Raw genomic sequence first — 17,845 nt, forward strand, 5'->3', positions numbered from 1 at the left:
GTCGCTACTAGCATGGCTTATTGCAGAGACTATAGATTCTCCTCATCAACTAGATTATTGTCGAGTTTCTGCAGACCTTTCTGAAGAATCATGGAAGCCAAAAATGATCACATTCTGTTTCACAATGCAAGCTTAAATCATTTCAAGTTGTTCGAAACTACAATATACCCAATGTTAAACTAATCAATTGTGGCATAAGGAAACAATGAAAGAAAAGTAAACTAATTGTCAACAACATGACACTTTAAGTTGACTTTTACTCTTCGTTGGCTTCTTCTGCGATTCAAAACAAAGCTATAAAGCTGCAGAGTCCTATCACCAGTGAATTTACTACAAGGCTCTTGTAACCAGGACTCATGTCTGGCAGAGAGTCCCCCAGGACCCCCTTGTTATTTACTGCTTCTTCATCGGACATGGAGGACAGGAAGAGAGCTGAAACTGACGAGTCTATTACAGTGGCAAGAGCATACATTAACTTTCAATAATGGCAATGTCATCATAGTGCCTATTTTGCAATCAGAAGATTGAGACAGAGAAGGTGTGGGTTAGCTTAGGTTAATGATTCTATCGTGATGGCCCTCTGAGCTCAGAATTTGCTCTGTGTAATTATGTGCATTATCATTTTAACAGGAAATGCACAATCCTTGTGAATTAGCAGGCATGTTACAGAAACTGTAAAGGGTATTGGCAGTAAGACAAAACATGGCAGAGTGCAAAAACATATGCTTTCAATGCATGTTTGCAGCAGGCCGGTGTGAAAAAGCAATTGAAAAAAGGAAACCTTCTGCCGTACTTCGCTGTGCAAAATTGCCCATGCACGGATGAAAAGTTTCTGTAATATTAACGGACAGATGTGAACATGCGCAATTCTCCGTCTTTGGGAGATGCAGAGACAGTATCATCATCCAAATAATGTCAGAATACCGCCAGCAACCCGCTGGAACATCAGTGTTCAAATCAGGCCCACTGGGTGGTAGCCAGTGATTAAGTTGAGTGATGCAATTAGGTGTATGCTGTCAGGAAATACCCTCAAGGATATGCTTTCCCTTTCCAAAGAGAGCTTTTAATGCACTTTCAAGCAGATATTAACTTGTATAAATCAGTGTCAGAACTACAATTCACTAAAAATGAGGCGTGTTGATTCAAAATCAATGGCAGTGTAAACAAAGTGAAATCTTTGAACTAAGGCTAGGCTATGAGTGTTTTGTGTACCTATAGATAGTAATAATGAATGGTCAAGGTGATTTGTTATTACTAAAAAATGAAAGTCCTCAAGGTGCCTATTACACCTCGACCAACTCCTAAACATCCAATAACTTCATTTAGGTGTTAACCCCAGGGACCAATTTCCAAAACATGACCTACTACCACCCGCATGCCTGCTAGGCCAATGCACTTTCACAGGTCTCTTGCTTGGTCCCTTGCTTGATCCCTTGCTTGGGTGAAGTATAAATAGTTTCAGAGAAATTGCTGACGGACATTGAGCGGCCTCGAATCACCAACACTTGAAGTGGTTAGAGTAGTCTCAAAACTGGTGCTTTAGCACCAAAAGCTCTGAGTAATAGATATACAATAAGACATAGGTAGGAATAGGCCATAGCAAAGGTAATGGCGTCCACCAACTCAACAAGCCACATGACCTCTGAAAGAACCAGAAAATAAAGCTAGCCTCCCTTCAAACTCTGCCAAAAGCTCATGTTCACTCTTTACATAGAGATCAATTTTTATTCTGAAAAAGATTAAACATTTCAGAGAGAAAAGCTTCTGTTTATGTAATCCTTACACTTGAAACAATATAAAATGTCAAACCATGAAAGGGAGGCTGAAACCCTATGGAGTCTCACCCCCATGGAGCAACATGAATTGGCAATAAGCACACTTTTACATTTTCCTGTCCAAGTCCCACGCGCAGCACTGGCCATCGATTGTTCCGTGTAATCGCTTAAATGAGCTTTGCTGTATTAGTACGGCTTCTTGTAACTGGTCTGTTTGTGTGTTAATGGTCCGCATATTAAGAATTGCCTTGGAGTGTGCATCAACTGAGAGTCTTTGGTCCTGATTCACAGAAGCATGTTATAATGGTTCAATCCTACTGGAAAACATTCTGTGCACTAGGTCCTTTGTTTCAATCCATGTGCTAGGGTTATTTAAATATGCAACCAAACATTTTCTAAACTGCAAACTTATTTCAAGCAAAAGAACATTCTTGAGCAGACCGTACAAATGATATCTAGGAAATGGAGGGGGCAACATACAAAGTAAATACACTTATGTGAACAAACCTACTCCTTCCAGATTTTCCCAAATAATGTACAAGACACCATTTTTAAGTGCTGCCAAATCTTTATTTTTTTTTTTTATATAACCTGTGAAAACCTTACATCTACCTTTGGCTGCTTCATTATTAGGGTCCATCACTTTAAGAGTTCGTCTCAAGCCTGACTATCCTGGATTAACATCTGTGAAGATCTGGCATGAACTCTAGGTTAATGATTATTAGAAAAAAACGAACTTTTCTGGCAATGATTAACCTAGAGTTTTAGCAGCTGCTACCAAGCTCCTTCGGCATGTTACTCAAATGCAAGCTTGCTTGTAACTTGTAGTTCTCTTCTCCAGTGTGTGCCTCTGGATCCATTGTAAAGTGAACTTTTACAAAGTTCATTTCTGGTGTCACCATTAGTTCCCATGACCACAATGTCCCCTTCCCAAGTTCTATCTCTTCCCAGTGATGAAAGTCTGAATCCTTCCTAGTCCATCACCAATGAAACCTGTTTTCCTGAGTTCTCTCTTTAAGTGATAGTTTGCCATAATGTTTGCTTCTATATCCTGGATTTAGATCGTGAGAATGGTTTGGGTGTATGGGTTCCCAGGCACATTGACCTCTTTTCTTCTACATAAGGGATGGAGCTGGCTACAGATTGTTGAAACTCTGAGGTTGCTTTTTGCACTACTACAGCCTCCTCCAGAGTATGCTGAAAATACAGGATTAAGTCATGTGTAACAATGTATTTAGTCATAAAGAAGACCACATTGCATCATGCATGGTACATGCATGCATGTGAACACCTTTAAAGATACCCTAAGTGGTCAAATGAAGTCAAAAGGGACCCTCTTCATTGTTGGTGGTTCGCAGGGAATGCGGTTTATGCCACCCAGCCACGAAAAAAGGAAGCATCCAAAGCATGTGTTGCCAGGGGATCAGCCACATCAACCAACACTGTGATCCGCATTACACAGTATTGCACCTTCAATAAACCAGCACTCTGTGAGAATCGTAATCGGAGACAAGTCCGGCCTGTCCGGTACGATAGCACAGCGAGTAGAGCACTCAGTTTCACATCTGTGCAGACGTAGGTTTGAATCCCAGCAGGGTCAAACTCAGCCTTTCATCCTTCCAAGATCAATAAATGAGCACCACACACAGTGGGTAATAATAAGCAGCTCTCAGATGCCTGAGGGATTGTAGCACTATATAAATGCTGTATTATTATTTTTTTTAAGTAGGTAAAGTACATGGGAGAAACATCCACCAACCCCCTCACTAGACGCCCAGTGTCTCATCAACTGACATCCTCAGAATCCCCAGCACGCAACACTCTAAGGTGTTCCACTGACAGAGGGAAGACACACCGATGCACCACACAGGAAGACTTGGACACAACACATTGCTCAATTAAGTAACACTGTTTCATAAAGGAATCATCCCGTCAGCCACATTTGTGTGTCCTATCAACAGGTATTGCTTAAAGGACACAGCAACCATCGTTTTGTACGAAACTACTGAACCAGCATTTGGAGATCAACATCTTCATATACATTAATGGTTAAAGAAAAGGTATGTCAAGTTGTTTGCAGAGGAGAAATCCCCGAAAAACCGATTAGCCAGGTGGAGAAGAAGCAGTTGCAAAAAGCCTCTCTGATGCTGCAGGCTAGAGGGGTAGTGATGTGGCAGTCCCTGGCGGGGGCTACTCAATCAGGATATTTTAAAATATCTGCTGTTAAATGGACAAGCTAGGGGGGAATTCCTGCGGTGGAGGAGGGAATACGTTTGGTAGAGAGGTTTAAGTTGAGAGGTAAAAGATAGCATGAAATGCCAGCAAGATTAGAGCTGCATGGTTGGATGACTGCTTTTGTATGACAGGGGATGTTGGTGGTTTGGTTATAATTCAGTGGCTCTCCTTTTTCTTATCAGACAGATCTCAGATGGTGGTATGTCCTGCCTTTAAGTATGCGTCAAAACCAGTGCCCTGTGGAGTGCCTTCTGTTCAACTTCTACATGTGACCTTTACCTCACTTATAAGGTTCACTGGCGTCTGGTTTTACATCTAAGCGGACGATACTCAGTTAATTTTCCAATTAGATGAGGACGATGACTGTCTTGGTAGCAGGGTGGGACTGTGTTTGGAGCAGGTTAATCAGTGGATGCAACACAACAGGCTTAAGTTTAACATCCAAACAACTGAGATGTTAATTTGGGTTATATGTGATTTTACTGATGGACATTACAGAGTTGTACATTTTATTGTGCCCAAAATACCAAAAAACACAGAATTTCTCTTTTTTATTAATTTGGAGGGGGCCGCCCAAACCCCTGATTTTCTACCCTCATTACGCTAACCCAACCCCATCCCGACTCATTTCAACCACTTACCCAATTCCCCTTTATATATTTATTTTATGTTTTCAGTGTTTTTCTGTATTATGGTCTTAGATGAAATGTACCACTGAGGAATGCTTTCGGTAAATTTACTGGATACCTGTAATTTGCTCTGACCCTATGGCTAGTCTTGGGCCCGGCATCTTCGGGGCCCAGGAGTCCACAGTAAGGATGTCCCATTACTGGCCCTCTTCTCTTGGGAGCTGTCCCTTACCGCTCCCAAAAACTAAGAACCTGGGCGTCTGGCTCCATTCCTCTTTATCCTTGGAGAGTCTGACAGTCGAAGTATCTAGCACATGCTTCTTCCAGCTGCAGAGTTCAAAACAGCTTCTGGATGTTTTAATCTTTGCGCATAAGATACAGATAGTGAATGCTTTCATATCCAGCAGGCTTGACTTCTGTAATTCTTTATATCTTGGCCTGCTAAAGATACCAGTAGGCAGATTGCAAAGAATACAGAATGCAGCAGCGAGGGTGCTATTGAAGTCCGGACACACAAAGCATATCCCTCCAGCTTTGAGAGCTCTCCATTGACTCCCAGTGGAGACCAGATAAAGTTTAAGGCACTGTGTATGGTGCATCACGCCCTGCATGTTGGAACACCAGATTTCATCACTGCCAGATACTGCTGTTATGTTCTGTGACAAATCGTGAGTATTTGTCCCTTCCCCCCAAGGGGGAGCCACCCACTGTGAGGCTAGGCATGCAAGCCTGCTACACAATACCCTGCATAGGAGTCTGGGCAAGTGGGACCTCACTGGGAGTGATTCCCCTTAAGGGACAAGGACTCCCATTCCCAGGGGGAACTCCCTTTGGAAGACATGTTTTCTGCATATATCGGACTGCTTTATATCAAAACCAATGTGTCTTTGTCCCATTTTGATGCAGATAATGCAGGCTCAAGCAAGCCATGGGATGAAGAGGGGCATACTTCTTTAAGAACAAATCACTATGAAAGTAGGAGGAAGAAGCCTGAAAGGAGGAAAGAGAACAGTATGCAGGGGAAAACCTCTTGCGTCAGAGCACCTTGGAGAGGTGGAGCCTAGCAAGGCCATGGAACACGGGGCACTCTGGGAAGTGAATTAACTCCATCAGAGATTCTGTTGGGCTGGAGAACCAGACATTGTGGAAACTGTTGTCCAAGCCGATGAGCAAGCTACGTCTGAAGTGGTGGTGTGACAACAGACCTCCCATGGTGGGCCGGCCGCCCTTCCAACGATGGTCAGAGCAGCATTGCTGAGAGTGGCAGCTGCTCTCAGCGACCGCCATACAGTAAAGGCGCAGCCAAGAAGCATGCTGGTCCAGGGGTGAGTGAGAATCCAGACTGGAGTGAGGCTAGCAAGAAACCAAAGCAAATGAGCAGTCGAGAGAGACGACCAAGCAACATTAGTGAGTGTTGAGCCGTGCAAGCGTAACACTGAGGATAACAGGTACTGGTGTATGGTGGAGTGGCGGGAGGCCACAGGGAAGACTCATACTACATAGTTGGGATGATAAAAGCCATAATTGTGATAAAGGAAGAGAAACCCAAGTCATTGAGACATCAGAGGAATATTCAAGAATAATGATGAGTATTAACACGGAGGAGAAAGACATTTGGAGTCAGAAGCACCCTGAAGAGAACGCAAATAAAGTTACTTGAAGACAAGTGGATAAGCCACTTGATAAAGAATGATAAGGCAAGTGCTGAGAGAAATAAAACAAAGAAAACGGGATATATTAAAGCACTCCCAAGAGAGGAGAAATCTCAAAGTTTATCAAAAGCTCAAACCATATACAATAAGAGGAAGAAGGTGGAGAGCATGTGGGGAAAGCATTAAGGACAGGTGTCATGTGAATTGGAATATTGATATACTGACTGTTGGAATGAGTTACAGGAACTCAGATCAGACCTGCCCGTCTTATTTTAATAGATCACCCTAAAGAGACCCATTGAGGAAGAGAGACATTTGTGTTTGCAAGAACATTGTTCAATGAAGAAACCCTGAGAATAAGCCAGAAGATAAAAAGGCAAAAGGAGGCCACATAATGAGAGACATGTGTCTGGCCTAGTTTAGTTATCAGTTATTAGTGGTAGGAATAGATAGAGATCGGTTTGGACGGAGGACATTTCTGTATTGGACTTCCTGATGGCAGACAAGCACCTTTAGATTAGTTGGTGAGGCAGGGAGCTACCCCATGGCAATAGGGAGAGTTTGGTGAGTTCTTCCTTATCATTTAAATACAATAAGTAAACATGTCCACCTTGTGTTCATGTCCTACTAACCCACCACAGTTTCCAGGAGCTATTTGTGCTCTGCATCTGCCAACCTACTGCCTGTGCCTACATTTCGATGGGTAAAAAGGGGGGAGGGGAACACATTTTGTTTTTGTTGGTACTAGCAGCCCAGCTATGGAACTCACTAATGAAATATCTGCTGGGGATTGAACATCACCTAGATTTCCAGCATACATTGAAGACCTTCTTGTTTCTTCCCTGATTAGGATGCCTTAGGAGGGTTAGGTGTAGGGGTATCTGTCCCATAAGCTCTTGTCTGTTCTGGGTCACTCCGTACCCACTGTTTCAGAGCCATGATACCTCCTGGTGAGGTGAATGTTTGCGTTTAACAAATACTGCACCATACAATACCATAATGACAAGTTGACAAGCAATGCATGTGGGAGTTCTGATTGGTATAGCCGATGCAGTAAACTTAAACAGAAAATATGGTGGGCCCTAGGGAGCAAACTCAGCAGAATTCAACCAGGAAGAAGAACCTGTGCTCATCAATCAAAAAGCACGTGTCCACTCTCTTTGGGAAGTATCCCATTGTACTGTCCAACCACCTTGTGGGCCATATTCTCCAGCAGACGCTAAGTGAAGCGGGTTAACATTTCCTTTGAAAACTAGAGTACATGAATTAATCCTGGTGATAATTCCACTAATTTCAATGGAAGCAGTGGCCCCTTGATTCAGGTGATGGCTGTGACATACAGAACAATGATGGAAGTTTAGGAAAAGCATCACACTGCTGTATTACAAACACTAAAAGAAGAGTTTGCATGCATAACAGATGGCATGCATTTGCTATGTGTGTGGGGGGGGGGGGGTGCTAGAACTGCCCTGCTTTGGTGATGTCCCTTGAGACGGACACTGGTGTGCCTACTGTCTAAAAGGGCCCCAGAGGATTCACCTTGTGAAGAGTAGGGTGTATCTTGTGTACTACTCTTTTAGCAACATATTTTACATTTTATATGTATTTATTTATTTATTTATTTATTTATTTATTTATTTATGTATTGTCACTCCCACAGACAAGGTTTTGCATTGGGTCCTCCCTTGCTGGAAACGTCTGTGCTAGGGATGATACACTTGCTTAGTAAGAGGTGGTCCGGAGGGTTCATTACATTTTCCTATAGTCATTTGTCCTGCACTCATATACAAAGAATAACCGTCACACCTCATTCAAAATCTCTCCAACTTCCACATTTTCTGCAACACTCAGAGCACGTTCCTCCTCCGGCTGAATGGCAAACACCAAGCAGTCCAGGGGTCATTTATACAGTATTTCTTGGTTGGTTGGCTCTGAGGGTGGGGAGCGCTCTCTTCCCTGCGAGCACCGCCTCTCTCCCAACATACTCTCCTGTACCTGTTTCAAATCCTACCTTTTCACAGTGCCATCTCCTCATTAAACCCTTTGCCTATGGCTTCTGTTGATGTGCTTGTGCCTTCTGTTGATGCCTGCACTGCATTTCACCGCCCAAATCTCGGCCACTCCAGGCTGCTAAATGTTCTGTTGTGGATACAGGGCAAAGGCAGTGTAGTAGTTATGTCTCCTTAGGCAGCCCCTCATAGGGGCTTGTCCTTCCCCCCACCTCATCAACTTCCCCTGCTTGCTGATTGGAATTCAAGGCCCTCAGCTCCCGGCATTATAAGCAACAATTAAAGAGATCACCCCCACTCTAATAACTTACACAGGGATATTAGGCTTGTCATCACTGATTATGGCAGGGATCTCAAATAACACTAGGATGGATGGGGAGCTGGAGCACTTGGCATTACCAACAGTCCATGTTGATTAATTCCTCTGAAAACACCGTCAATGCCCATCTGCTCCGTTCAGATCCCGGGAGAACCATTTTCAGGTGCGTTGACCCCTCCCCTGCTCCCCGCATTGACAAGCTATTTTCCCCTGGAGTGATAAAACATTTGCGAGAGACAGACAGGCCACATTATGCATGCATAATGACAGAGGCACCACATCCTGAATGTGCTGCATGCAAAACCAGAGTCCTACCTTTCAAGTACAGTAGGCATGGCATAACACGTATATACTGAAACGTATACGCAGGTACATTGGAGGTACGGATATGACCTATGTTGGTGTGACGTGCATCCAACATGCCCATTTTAATTTAAGTGGATATCCTTCAAAGGTCACCTGGGATTCGATGAACATATCAACACGATTAGTACAAGTGACAAAGTCCGAGTCAATCCCCTTATGAGTGGACGAGTAATATGATCAACCAATCCTAAGGGCTGTGAATAATGATAATAATAATTTAGCATTTATATAGCGCTACAAACCCTGAGGCGCTGCTTATTATTACACAGGGTGCGTGGTGCTCATTTATTGACCTTGGAAGGATAAAAGGCTGATGAAAGGATTAAATATTGGCCCTGCCGGGATTCGAACCTGCGAGCGCTCTAATCACTGTGCCATCAGCAGGCATGCTTTCGGTGACCACAAAGCTCAGAATGCAAAATGAACCCCCTTTTCTTTGGCTTTCATAAGATCCATATTTTGCAACTGTGCATGTGCTTGAGGCGGACGAGTGATTTAAAGGAGATGTATATATTTAATGTTTATGTCAGATGATAGGTTTGCAGAATAGGATATGTATGTGAGCCTGGAAGTCATCTGGTCTGTAATGAAATCAGGACTTTCCACTAAGAACTGATAATTGTTGGCCTAAGTGAACTACATGTTAGCCACATATCTGACAACCTTGATTTGATTTACTCTGAAGCCTCCTGGCCCTCTCCCCACCACGGAATTTTTAGACACAGGCAGCATAGGTCAGTGGCAACGCGCTCGTGCTGAAAGCAAGGCAACACAGGTTTGAATCCTCAGTCTGTGCGTAGAAACGTCTTCGGTATTACGCGCGTTATAAAAAATCAATTATTAGTATAGCTATTAGTATCCTCGGTGCTTAAAGCTTTTTTCTTTAAGATGAGAAACTAAATGGTTGCTGTTTCTCAAGTTAAAAAAAAACGACTCCCAGTCCCTTGTCCCTTTCCATGGTGGCCATTTTCCGGTGAGGAAGCAACTATTGGGAGGTGTGGGAATATGGTGGGAGGCAGGTTGCGTTTGTGCGCGACATGGGATAGGGGACGAGTTTGAGGGGGGAAGAGGGGAAGCAGAGGGTGGCTGGAATCCAGAGCCTTGGTAGGTGAACATGTTGGCCTCTGCAGTTCAAGGGGATTGGAATGCAGGCAATACCGTGAGGTAAAGCTCACCTACCGAGCTCTGTGATTTGGTGGGAGGTCCCATGACTTCACCGCCCGGGTGCTGATAATAAAAATTATTATAATAATTAAAGTAATACAAATAGCACATTTTTTTTTTATTGAACTTTACTCAGTTACAACTAAGTTTTGTCAAAAGAGTTTTTACGTCGTCAATAAGATTCTCCAGACAGCCGAAACAATGAGGCAAAGACCTCCCCCACAACCTGGCACATGTAGTTCTACTTATCTCTTTAGCAATCCCTGGAAGCTCCTTTCCCTTTAAGCTGCACCCTAGTCCGGTGTCCAGGCGCCTACAATGCCAGGATGGTTAATCTGGCCGAGCACAAGTTCGATAGGTTTGGCTAACGCTTGGGTCCATTTAGTGTTCTCTCCAGAGATTAATCTGTCCCATAGCTCGTCCGTTTGGAATATCCATAAGTTATCGGCCAGCGGGGGGAGGTAAAGATTTCTGTTTTCGTTCATGCTTGTGCATTCCATCACCAGGTGCTTCAAAGTTTCGATGGATAGTTCCTTTTTGCTCAGTCGGCACTGTTTCTCGGCTCCAGCTCCTCTGATAGATATGATCTCTCTTGTCAGTAACAGATTGAGTCTTGCTCTCATGATCATGCTTCTCAGTTTTTTATCAGGGAATTTAGCACAGTAGTTCAATGTTTTTTTTACCTTGTTGAATGTAGGGGGCAGCACATTTATATGAAGGACCTCAGCCCAGATTCCTTGATCTTCCAAGTCCTGTATTAATTCACGTCATCATTACTTAATGCAATGGTACCCCATTTATCAAACTCTGAAGTGCAAAAGTGCTTTTATGGCCCTGCTGGGATTCGAATTTTAGAAGTGCAGGTTGGCCCTATGTTGGAGGTAAGCGCTAACCCAAGACCTATAGATAGATTGCATCTATGAGCCTTCAGTTTGGGGTATGGTCATTTCAGATCGGACTTGACACACACTTGGCTATGGGATATGAAGACAGGTGTTTACAACTTGCATTGTCTTAACACAATTCATTGCAAAGGAACAATTGTGAATATCATTTAATGTTTACCATTAAAGCATTGTTCACCTTGGCTCTCCAGATCATGTCCAAAACACACACTTCACGCTCGGCATGAATGAGGGCACCGGGCAGGCGTAAGTCAGCGAGGGGCGTGGCTTACACTTGATGATTGAAGTCATCAGTTATGACACTTGGATAAGTGAATATTGCTGCCTCTGGGTTTACATTTAGGCAAGAGCATTTTGACACCATGCAATGCTATGGGTTGATTCATTCATTAATTAATTCATTCATTCACAAGTCCAGGGAAACAGAGCTGAAACCCTAACATAGTAAAGCAGAAAATATGGTTACTGCCTGATAGAATGCTCTTTGGCTTGTCAGAATCATATAAACCCTACATATAAGCCCTACATAATTATCTAGCACAGATTGATTGTGATGTCTCAGTGCTGTTTGGGAATTTTAATGGACCATTGGGAAACACTGAATCTAGAAAGTTTTTTTTATAGAATAATCTGCGCAACTCTTCCGTTGGGGTACTTGTCTGACATGATTACCTTACAACTTTCATGAGGTCACGCTGTCTCTTATCTTTCATTGCTAGATACAATGGAAGTTTGCAGTCTCTTAAATAAGCCTTTCCCTGGGTATGGGGTTCCTGCTCATCTTCCAAATGTGGCGTTCTAAGTATTCACAGTACAAACATTGAGATTGAGAGGGAGGCACTAGTGATTTATAATGAGCATCCCCATGACTGACCTACTGACCACAGGCCCTTTACTTAGTGGGAGCCCTCAACCCCAAGTTCACATATTTCTACCCTAAGGTGAGACTGGGGAAAGAGTCTTGAAACATCATGTATGCATCACAAGTGTTTATTCCAATTTCATCTCATTACAGTGTCCCAAGCTCCATCAGAAATATAGGAAAGTTAATGTTGTAGCTTTAGGTCGGGCAGGGCGTTCGGCACTTAATAAACCATGAAACTATGTTTAAAGTGCTGTGATGTCAATTAGTGTGTAGCAGAGTTTTGAAAACGAATTTATTTTGAGAAATGCATTCAACAAAATCAGCTTCAGAAGGCAATCAGTTCTTGTCTCTAGTGTGTTTCATTCGCAAACCTCCAAAACAGAGCGAAGTAAGTCTCACTTGATTGACCATTGAGAGGTTTTAAGGAAGATAAAACAATGGCAGGTTGTGGTTTTAAGGCTATGCTAGCTAACACGAGATGTTCTGGATAGCAAGGTGGCTTGCAGAGTGCCATGACAGTGGGCGGATGAGGCCCCATCTTGTGCCAATTTCAGGCGGGGGATTAGCCTTACTTGGATGCAGTGTACCACTGTATAATCATACACAATAATCCATACATACCTGTAAATCAGTGAACTGGAAAAACAGAATAAACAGGGCCAAACTTGCTTCGAAACGAGAAATGCATTTCAGTAAAAAGCAAAACAAATCCTAGAATTGGCACACGAGAAACACAGATGGAGATGAGGTTTCTGTAGAAGGCAGAAGAAGGTGAAGGTCGGAACAGTGGTAGGTTTGAAACCACCCCCAATAAGAAAAGGGAATGTGTATATTTAAAACGATCAATGGTGATTATACATGTTCATGGGGCATGCATTTTTGAAAAAAACACTTGGACCACTCGGAGGAAGGGTTAGGGTCATTTAGATGATCAGGTGGATGGTGTGGCATGCAGGCTTGTTTAGAGAAAGAACAGAGCATCTGTCTGACCACACATGAAGGAAGGCTCCATTAGTTAAGTATTCAGAATGTGGTGGTCTTTCTTGCAGACCAAAGGCATGCATATTAGTCTTTGCCCCATAGTCACTGGCATGCACATGGCATGAAACATGTATTCTGCCCTGTGTTCCATCTCTGTACATTAGCATCTGGGTCCCACACTGTTCATTGCCACAATACATTGTCCAGTTCACATTACGGGGAACCCAAACGTATAGGAGCCTCTCAAACACAAAAACCAGAGTCCTCATGTCAAGGAAACAAGATGAAGAGATAGCAGATTCCACATCAAAATTGTTGTAAAATATCCAAGAATGCAGTTGTCCAGAAAACATCAAAAACAGACAGAACACAAATCAGCGGGATACCTTAAACTAAATTGGAAAGATTGATTACTTACCCACAGGCGTGTCCTCATTGATCACGAGGTATAAGTCAAAGAACGAATTTATGAAAAATGGCAGTCGGTTGAATCCCAAACCTACGTAGAACAAAAAAAGAAAAAGTTAGGTAACGTAAGTTTGGTGTAAAGAAATAAACAATCAAAATGTTCGATTTTTCGGGACTGGTAACAACAATGGGCTTCCAACAAAGATGGAAATAATGCAACCAACATTGCAAAAACATGACATTATGGCTTTCATACCTGCATCGGCGGGAGGACATAGCTGGTAACAGCCAGCACGCCTGATCCTAGGTAGGCCCGAATGAAGTGAGGGCGTCAGCGAGGGGTGGGGACATTACCGACCATGTCTGATCACCGACGCAGAGGTCAAAGCCATTCACCGCCCCCCCCCGAGTTTATCTGGGGTGCAAATGTTATTTTTCTCTTTTTTCTCAGGAAATTGGCTGCACTTATTGCATGACGCCAATCTCCCAAGTGTATCAGGATTGTCCACAGGCTATTGAAGCCAAAAGAAAAGCATGCAGAGAGGCTAAAAAGATTGCCAGGGAAAAGGGGACCAAAGTTATCCTTGTCAAACCACCATCTTTCACGCTATTTCTAACTGCTGGAGTAAACCAACCCAAGATTCTCTTCAAGCATGTACATGGCTTAATGAATGTTTGGGAGGGGGAGCTGGGACTGCAATTCATCCATAACTGCCACTGAGTACTTTTTTCAGTCCTGGAATCAATTCAATCCACATTGCATTGATTTCTGGACTTTAATGGCTTAATTATTGAATGATTTAATTAATGAATTGGTCCATAGTGGTTAGCATGCCATTTTGTAATGATTCTGAACCGCAAGCTCCTCTTACTTTGGTGTTACAACCCCACGGAGCAATCAACCTTGTCAACCCATGCCTGACTTCCTTCATAGGGGTCACGTAGGAGCGTCCAGGCTTGCGGAAAGCCCATACTCCTACTACGTTCAATGTCCTGACCAGCGAGCTATGATACACAGTGGTTCAGACTCATAGAACGTTATGGAATCGCATAATTCGAATTACAGACAGTTTCTCTAAGACCCACGCGGAACACTGTCGCCGCATGAAACATTTGCTTTTTTCAATCGCAGGCGCCATTTTGAAATTTGGCACACGAATTCAGGATTCAATGATGAAACACATTGATATTGAACAGACATTGAAGTGCAATCCATTTGGATCTCTCTGGGAAGAGAGTACTGACCAGAGACAGCTCAATTATGAGGCGATCGAATGATTGAATACATGCTCAGCATTCCACACTGAGTGAAATTGGGAAGAAATTCCCATATCATATACAGACAGGACTACACCACAAGGTGGACCAATAACATCTATGGAATTGTAATGGATTTTTCTGAAATGTGTTTATACATTTTTACGAAATGCTGTAGATTAGCAAGACTGCTGGCCTCATTACGACCCTGGCGGAATGGGTTTAACGGTGCCAGTAAAGGTGCCAACACCGTTAAACCCATTCCGCCTCATTACGAGGTTCCCTCACAGGACCCGCTCTGGATGTCTGGTCAGACCTTGTAGGTCCCGCGAGGGGACCAGCGTGCTAACAACGGGCCCGTTACTAACGGGCCCATTGTTAGAATTATCCCCATTCCCATTCAGTCCTATGGGGGCTCGAATAGGACTGGGGATTTGCCCGGGTCGGTGTTCCCTTAATGGGGAAATACCAGGCCCTCCTAGGTCGGAATGGCCCAGTAATTCCTCATTCAGGAAACCTAGACCAGGACCCGAGTTTGGATGCAGCCATGCCCTTATTAATGGCATGGCTGCCTCCAAACTCGTAATGAGGTCCTGCGTCTAGTCTAGAAAAATATGAGTTGGTTGGCGAAACATCTGCACATGAACCAGTGGGTTGATGTTGCATCATATACTTTTGTGCGCACGCCCTTAGGTGCCACTGGCACAAACACATTTGTGCAGAAGCTTATAAGTATCATTTGTATGTGGTAAATACTAGGGATGAATAATAAATAAACCATATGACTATGGCATCATAGAGTTGCTCTTATTTTGATAGTTGGTTCAACTGAGCGCACGTAAGTAGGGGAACTTCTTGATTGTATTTCATTTGTACTGTTTTGGTTGTTACAGTGTTCCCCTCGCCAAGTTGCTGAGGGCTGAGAATTGTAGACATATATTATGTTGTCTAATCTGGAACGTGTAGTGTACATAATTACACTGGTTGGTGCTGCATACCAAACACCGCTTAACTTACTTTCGTTTCTCTATGGCCTTCTTCTGTAATGGACTTCTTTTTTTTATAAACTAAAAGGGCTAATGTAAGGTTGCGAGAGCAATGTCATATCTTGCAATATCGACACTATACACAGCTTTGGGATATTACTGTACTTTTAACATAAGAACCTATGTGTTTTACAGGGCTTATATTGTTTAATTGACTATTTGATCATAGTGATTTAAAAGGAAAGAATAAAGGTAAGGAAAGGAGAGAAAAGGTAGAGATAGGGAAAAGGTAAAACGCTGGGCCATTCATGCAATGTGGTAGTTATTTTGTTTATTTATCATTTTTTAAAAACATTTTGTAAGCCATATGGGCTTCATTACAAGTGTGCCCGTCCAGAAACAAGGGTGCTGGTAACCTCACCAGCACCCTTGTTTCTGGACGGGCAACCTATGAGTTTGCCTGCTTTGGCCGCTGTGCCCGGCAGGTCTGACCCTGCCGGGTGCAGTGGCCACGATAGGCAGACTGTTCACGGAAGCAACAGCACCATTAGCAACAGTGCTCGCACTTCCGAGTCCCCACTCCCATAGAGTCATATGGAATTCTATGGGATTAGGGACTCATATTTTACCGGCGCCTGACTTCTCGGGCTGCCAGTCTTGTAATCTCCCAGTGGTACTGGGAAGTCAGGCGCCAGTAAAATGTTACAAGTCCGGCAGGGTTCTCGCCTGACTCATAATGAGACCCCATGTTTATGGATTACAAACCTAGGAAAGTATACAGCGCTATAGATTTGTGGAACAAATGTTCTGTTATAGATGCTATGATATTTACATGCAGATCACCGATCAGGCCCTGGCCTGGCTGACCTCTTTCCTCTCTGATCGACCTTCCCAGGTCCAACTTGGGTCCTTCTTTTCCTCTATCTCACTCTCTACCTGTGGTGTTCCCCAAGGGTCTAACCTCGCTCCCAGGCTGTAAAACCAATATCTGGCACCTCTCGCCCACCGCATTGCTGCTCTCTGCTGCAACTTTCAGTGTTATGCAGATGACAGGCTCCCCTCTGCCACCTCTTCTCCTTCTCTCATCTCTGACTGTCTGTCTGCTATCCAGGAGTGGTGTGCCACCAACAATCTCTGCCTTAATGCCAGTAAGACAGAGATTCTCCTCTTTGGCACACCTGCACCCTCCTTTCCTGTCGCTCTCTGGCCGGGCTCCTTTGGCCCTCTTCCTGCTCCCACCTATGAGGCTAAGACCCTTGGGGTCATCTTCAACTCCACGCTCTCCTTTTCTCCTCACATCTTGGACGTCTCTAAAAAGTCAAACTACCAACTGCACCTCCTCAAAGGTATTCTTCGTTTCCTCTCCTTCCACCAGAAGCTCACTGTCTCTAGAGCTCTGGTTCTCTCTAAGCTGGACTACTGCAACAGCCTCTTTTAAAATCTGCATGCTTCTAGGCTCCGGCCTCTGCAACTCATCCAGAACAGGACTGCAAGAATTGCCCTTGGCCTCAAGCCCCGGGATCATATCTCTCCAGCACTGAAATCTCTGCATTGGCTCCCAGTGGCCACAAGGATTAAGTTCAATACCCTCTACAATGTCCACAAGGCCGTCTAGGTCCTGATTCCTCAATACCTCCAACCTTCTCTTCATAAATAACTTCCTACTTAAGCTCTTTGCTCCTCCACCTCCAACTCCCTCAGGGTCAGTCGCTTTTCCAAGCAATTAATTGGTGGTAGATCTCTTTCTTCGGTTGGGGCCTCCCTCTGAAACAGCCTCCCTGCCTCTCTGAAACTCGAGGAGAACCATCTCTGGTTCCGGAAGCACCTCTAAATCTCTAAACCTTTGTCTTTGCTTCTGCCTTCTCTCTTCCTCTCCCCTGCTGATTTCCTGTCTGATACTGCCCTGGGCACCAGTCTACCCTCTGATTTCGGGCCCAGGTCCCCCCCCAGTTGCACACCCGCACTGCCTCCTGGCAACCCTTGCACTTGGGACTGTATCTGTAACCCTACAGTTGCCCCTACCTGCACTTTTGGACACCTGCCCCGTTACAAATACAATATGATATATCATATGAGATTGTCGTTGTTCTTTTTTATCACCTGTTGATAATGTATAATGGGGTGGTGTGTTGCTCTGCTTTGTCCACACTGTACTTTTCTCCCTCTCTCTTCTCGAGCAAGTCTTCTCTGGTGGTTCATCCAATTGTAACCTTTAATCAGGCTTTCCTGGTATCCTTGAACCTATTGTCCCAGCAAAAATGCTGTATTATTATTTCTACTGGTCAAGGGATTTA

At 43.8% G+C, this 17,845-nt stretch overlaps 1 protein-coding gene across 1 annotated transcript in view; it reads right to left on the bottom strand.

The window, feature by feature from the left end:
• Positions 1-17,845, bottom strand: part of CDH23 (cadherin related 23) — a 3,939,560-nt gene that overhangs the window by 3,551,022 nt on the left and 370,693 nt on the right. Inside the window, exon 3 of the mRNA XM_069610726.1 lies at positions 13,319-13,399. Coding sequence (XP_069466827.1) covers positions 13,319-13,399 — 81 coding nt within the window. The remainder of the gene's footprint in view (positions 1-13,318; positions 13,400-17,845) is intronic.

The sequence above is a fragment of the Ambystoma mexicanum genome, chromosome 8 (genome assembly GCF_040938575.1).
Source record: "Ambystoma mexicanum isolate Mex_15411 chromosome 8, UKY_AmexF1_1, whole genome shotgun sequence".
In the NCBI taxonomy this organism is placed as follows: Eukaryota; Metazoa; Chordata; class Amphibia; order Caudata; family Ambystomatidae; genus Ambystoma; species Ambystoma mexicanum.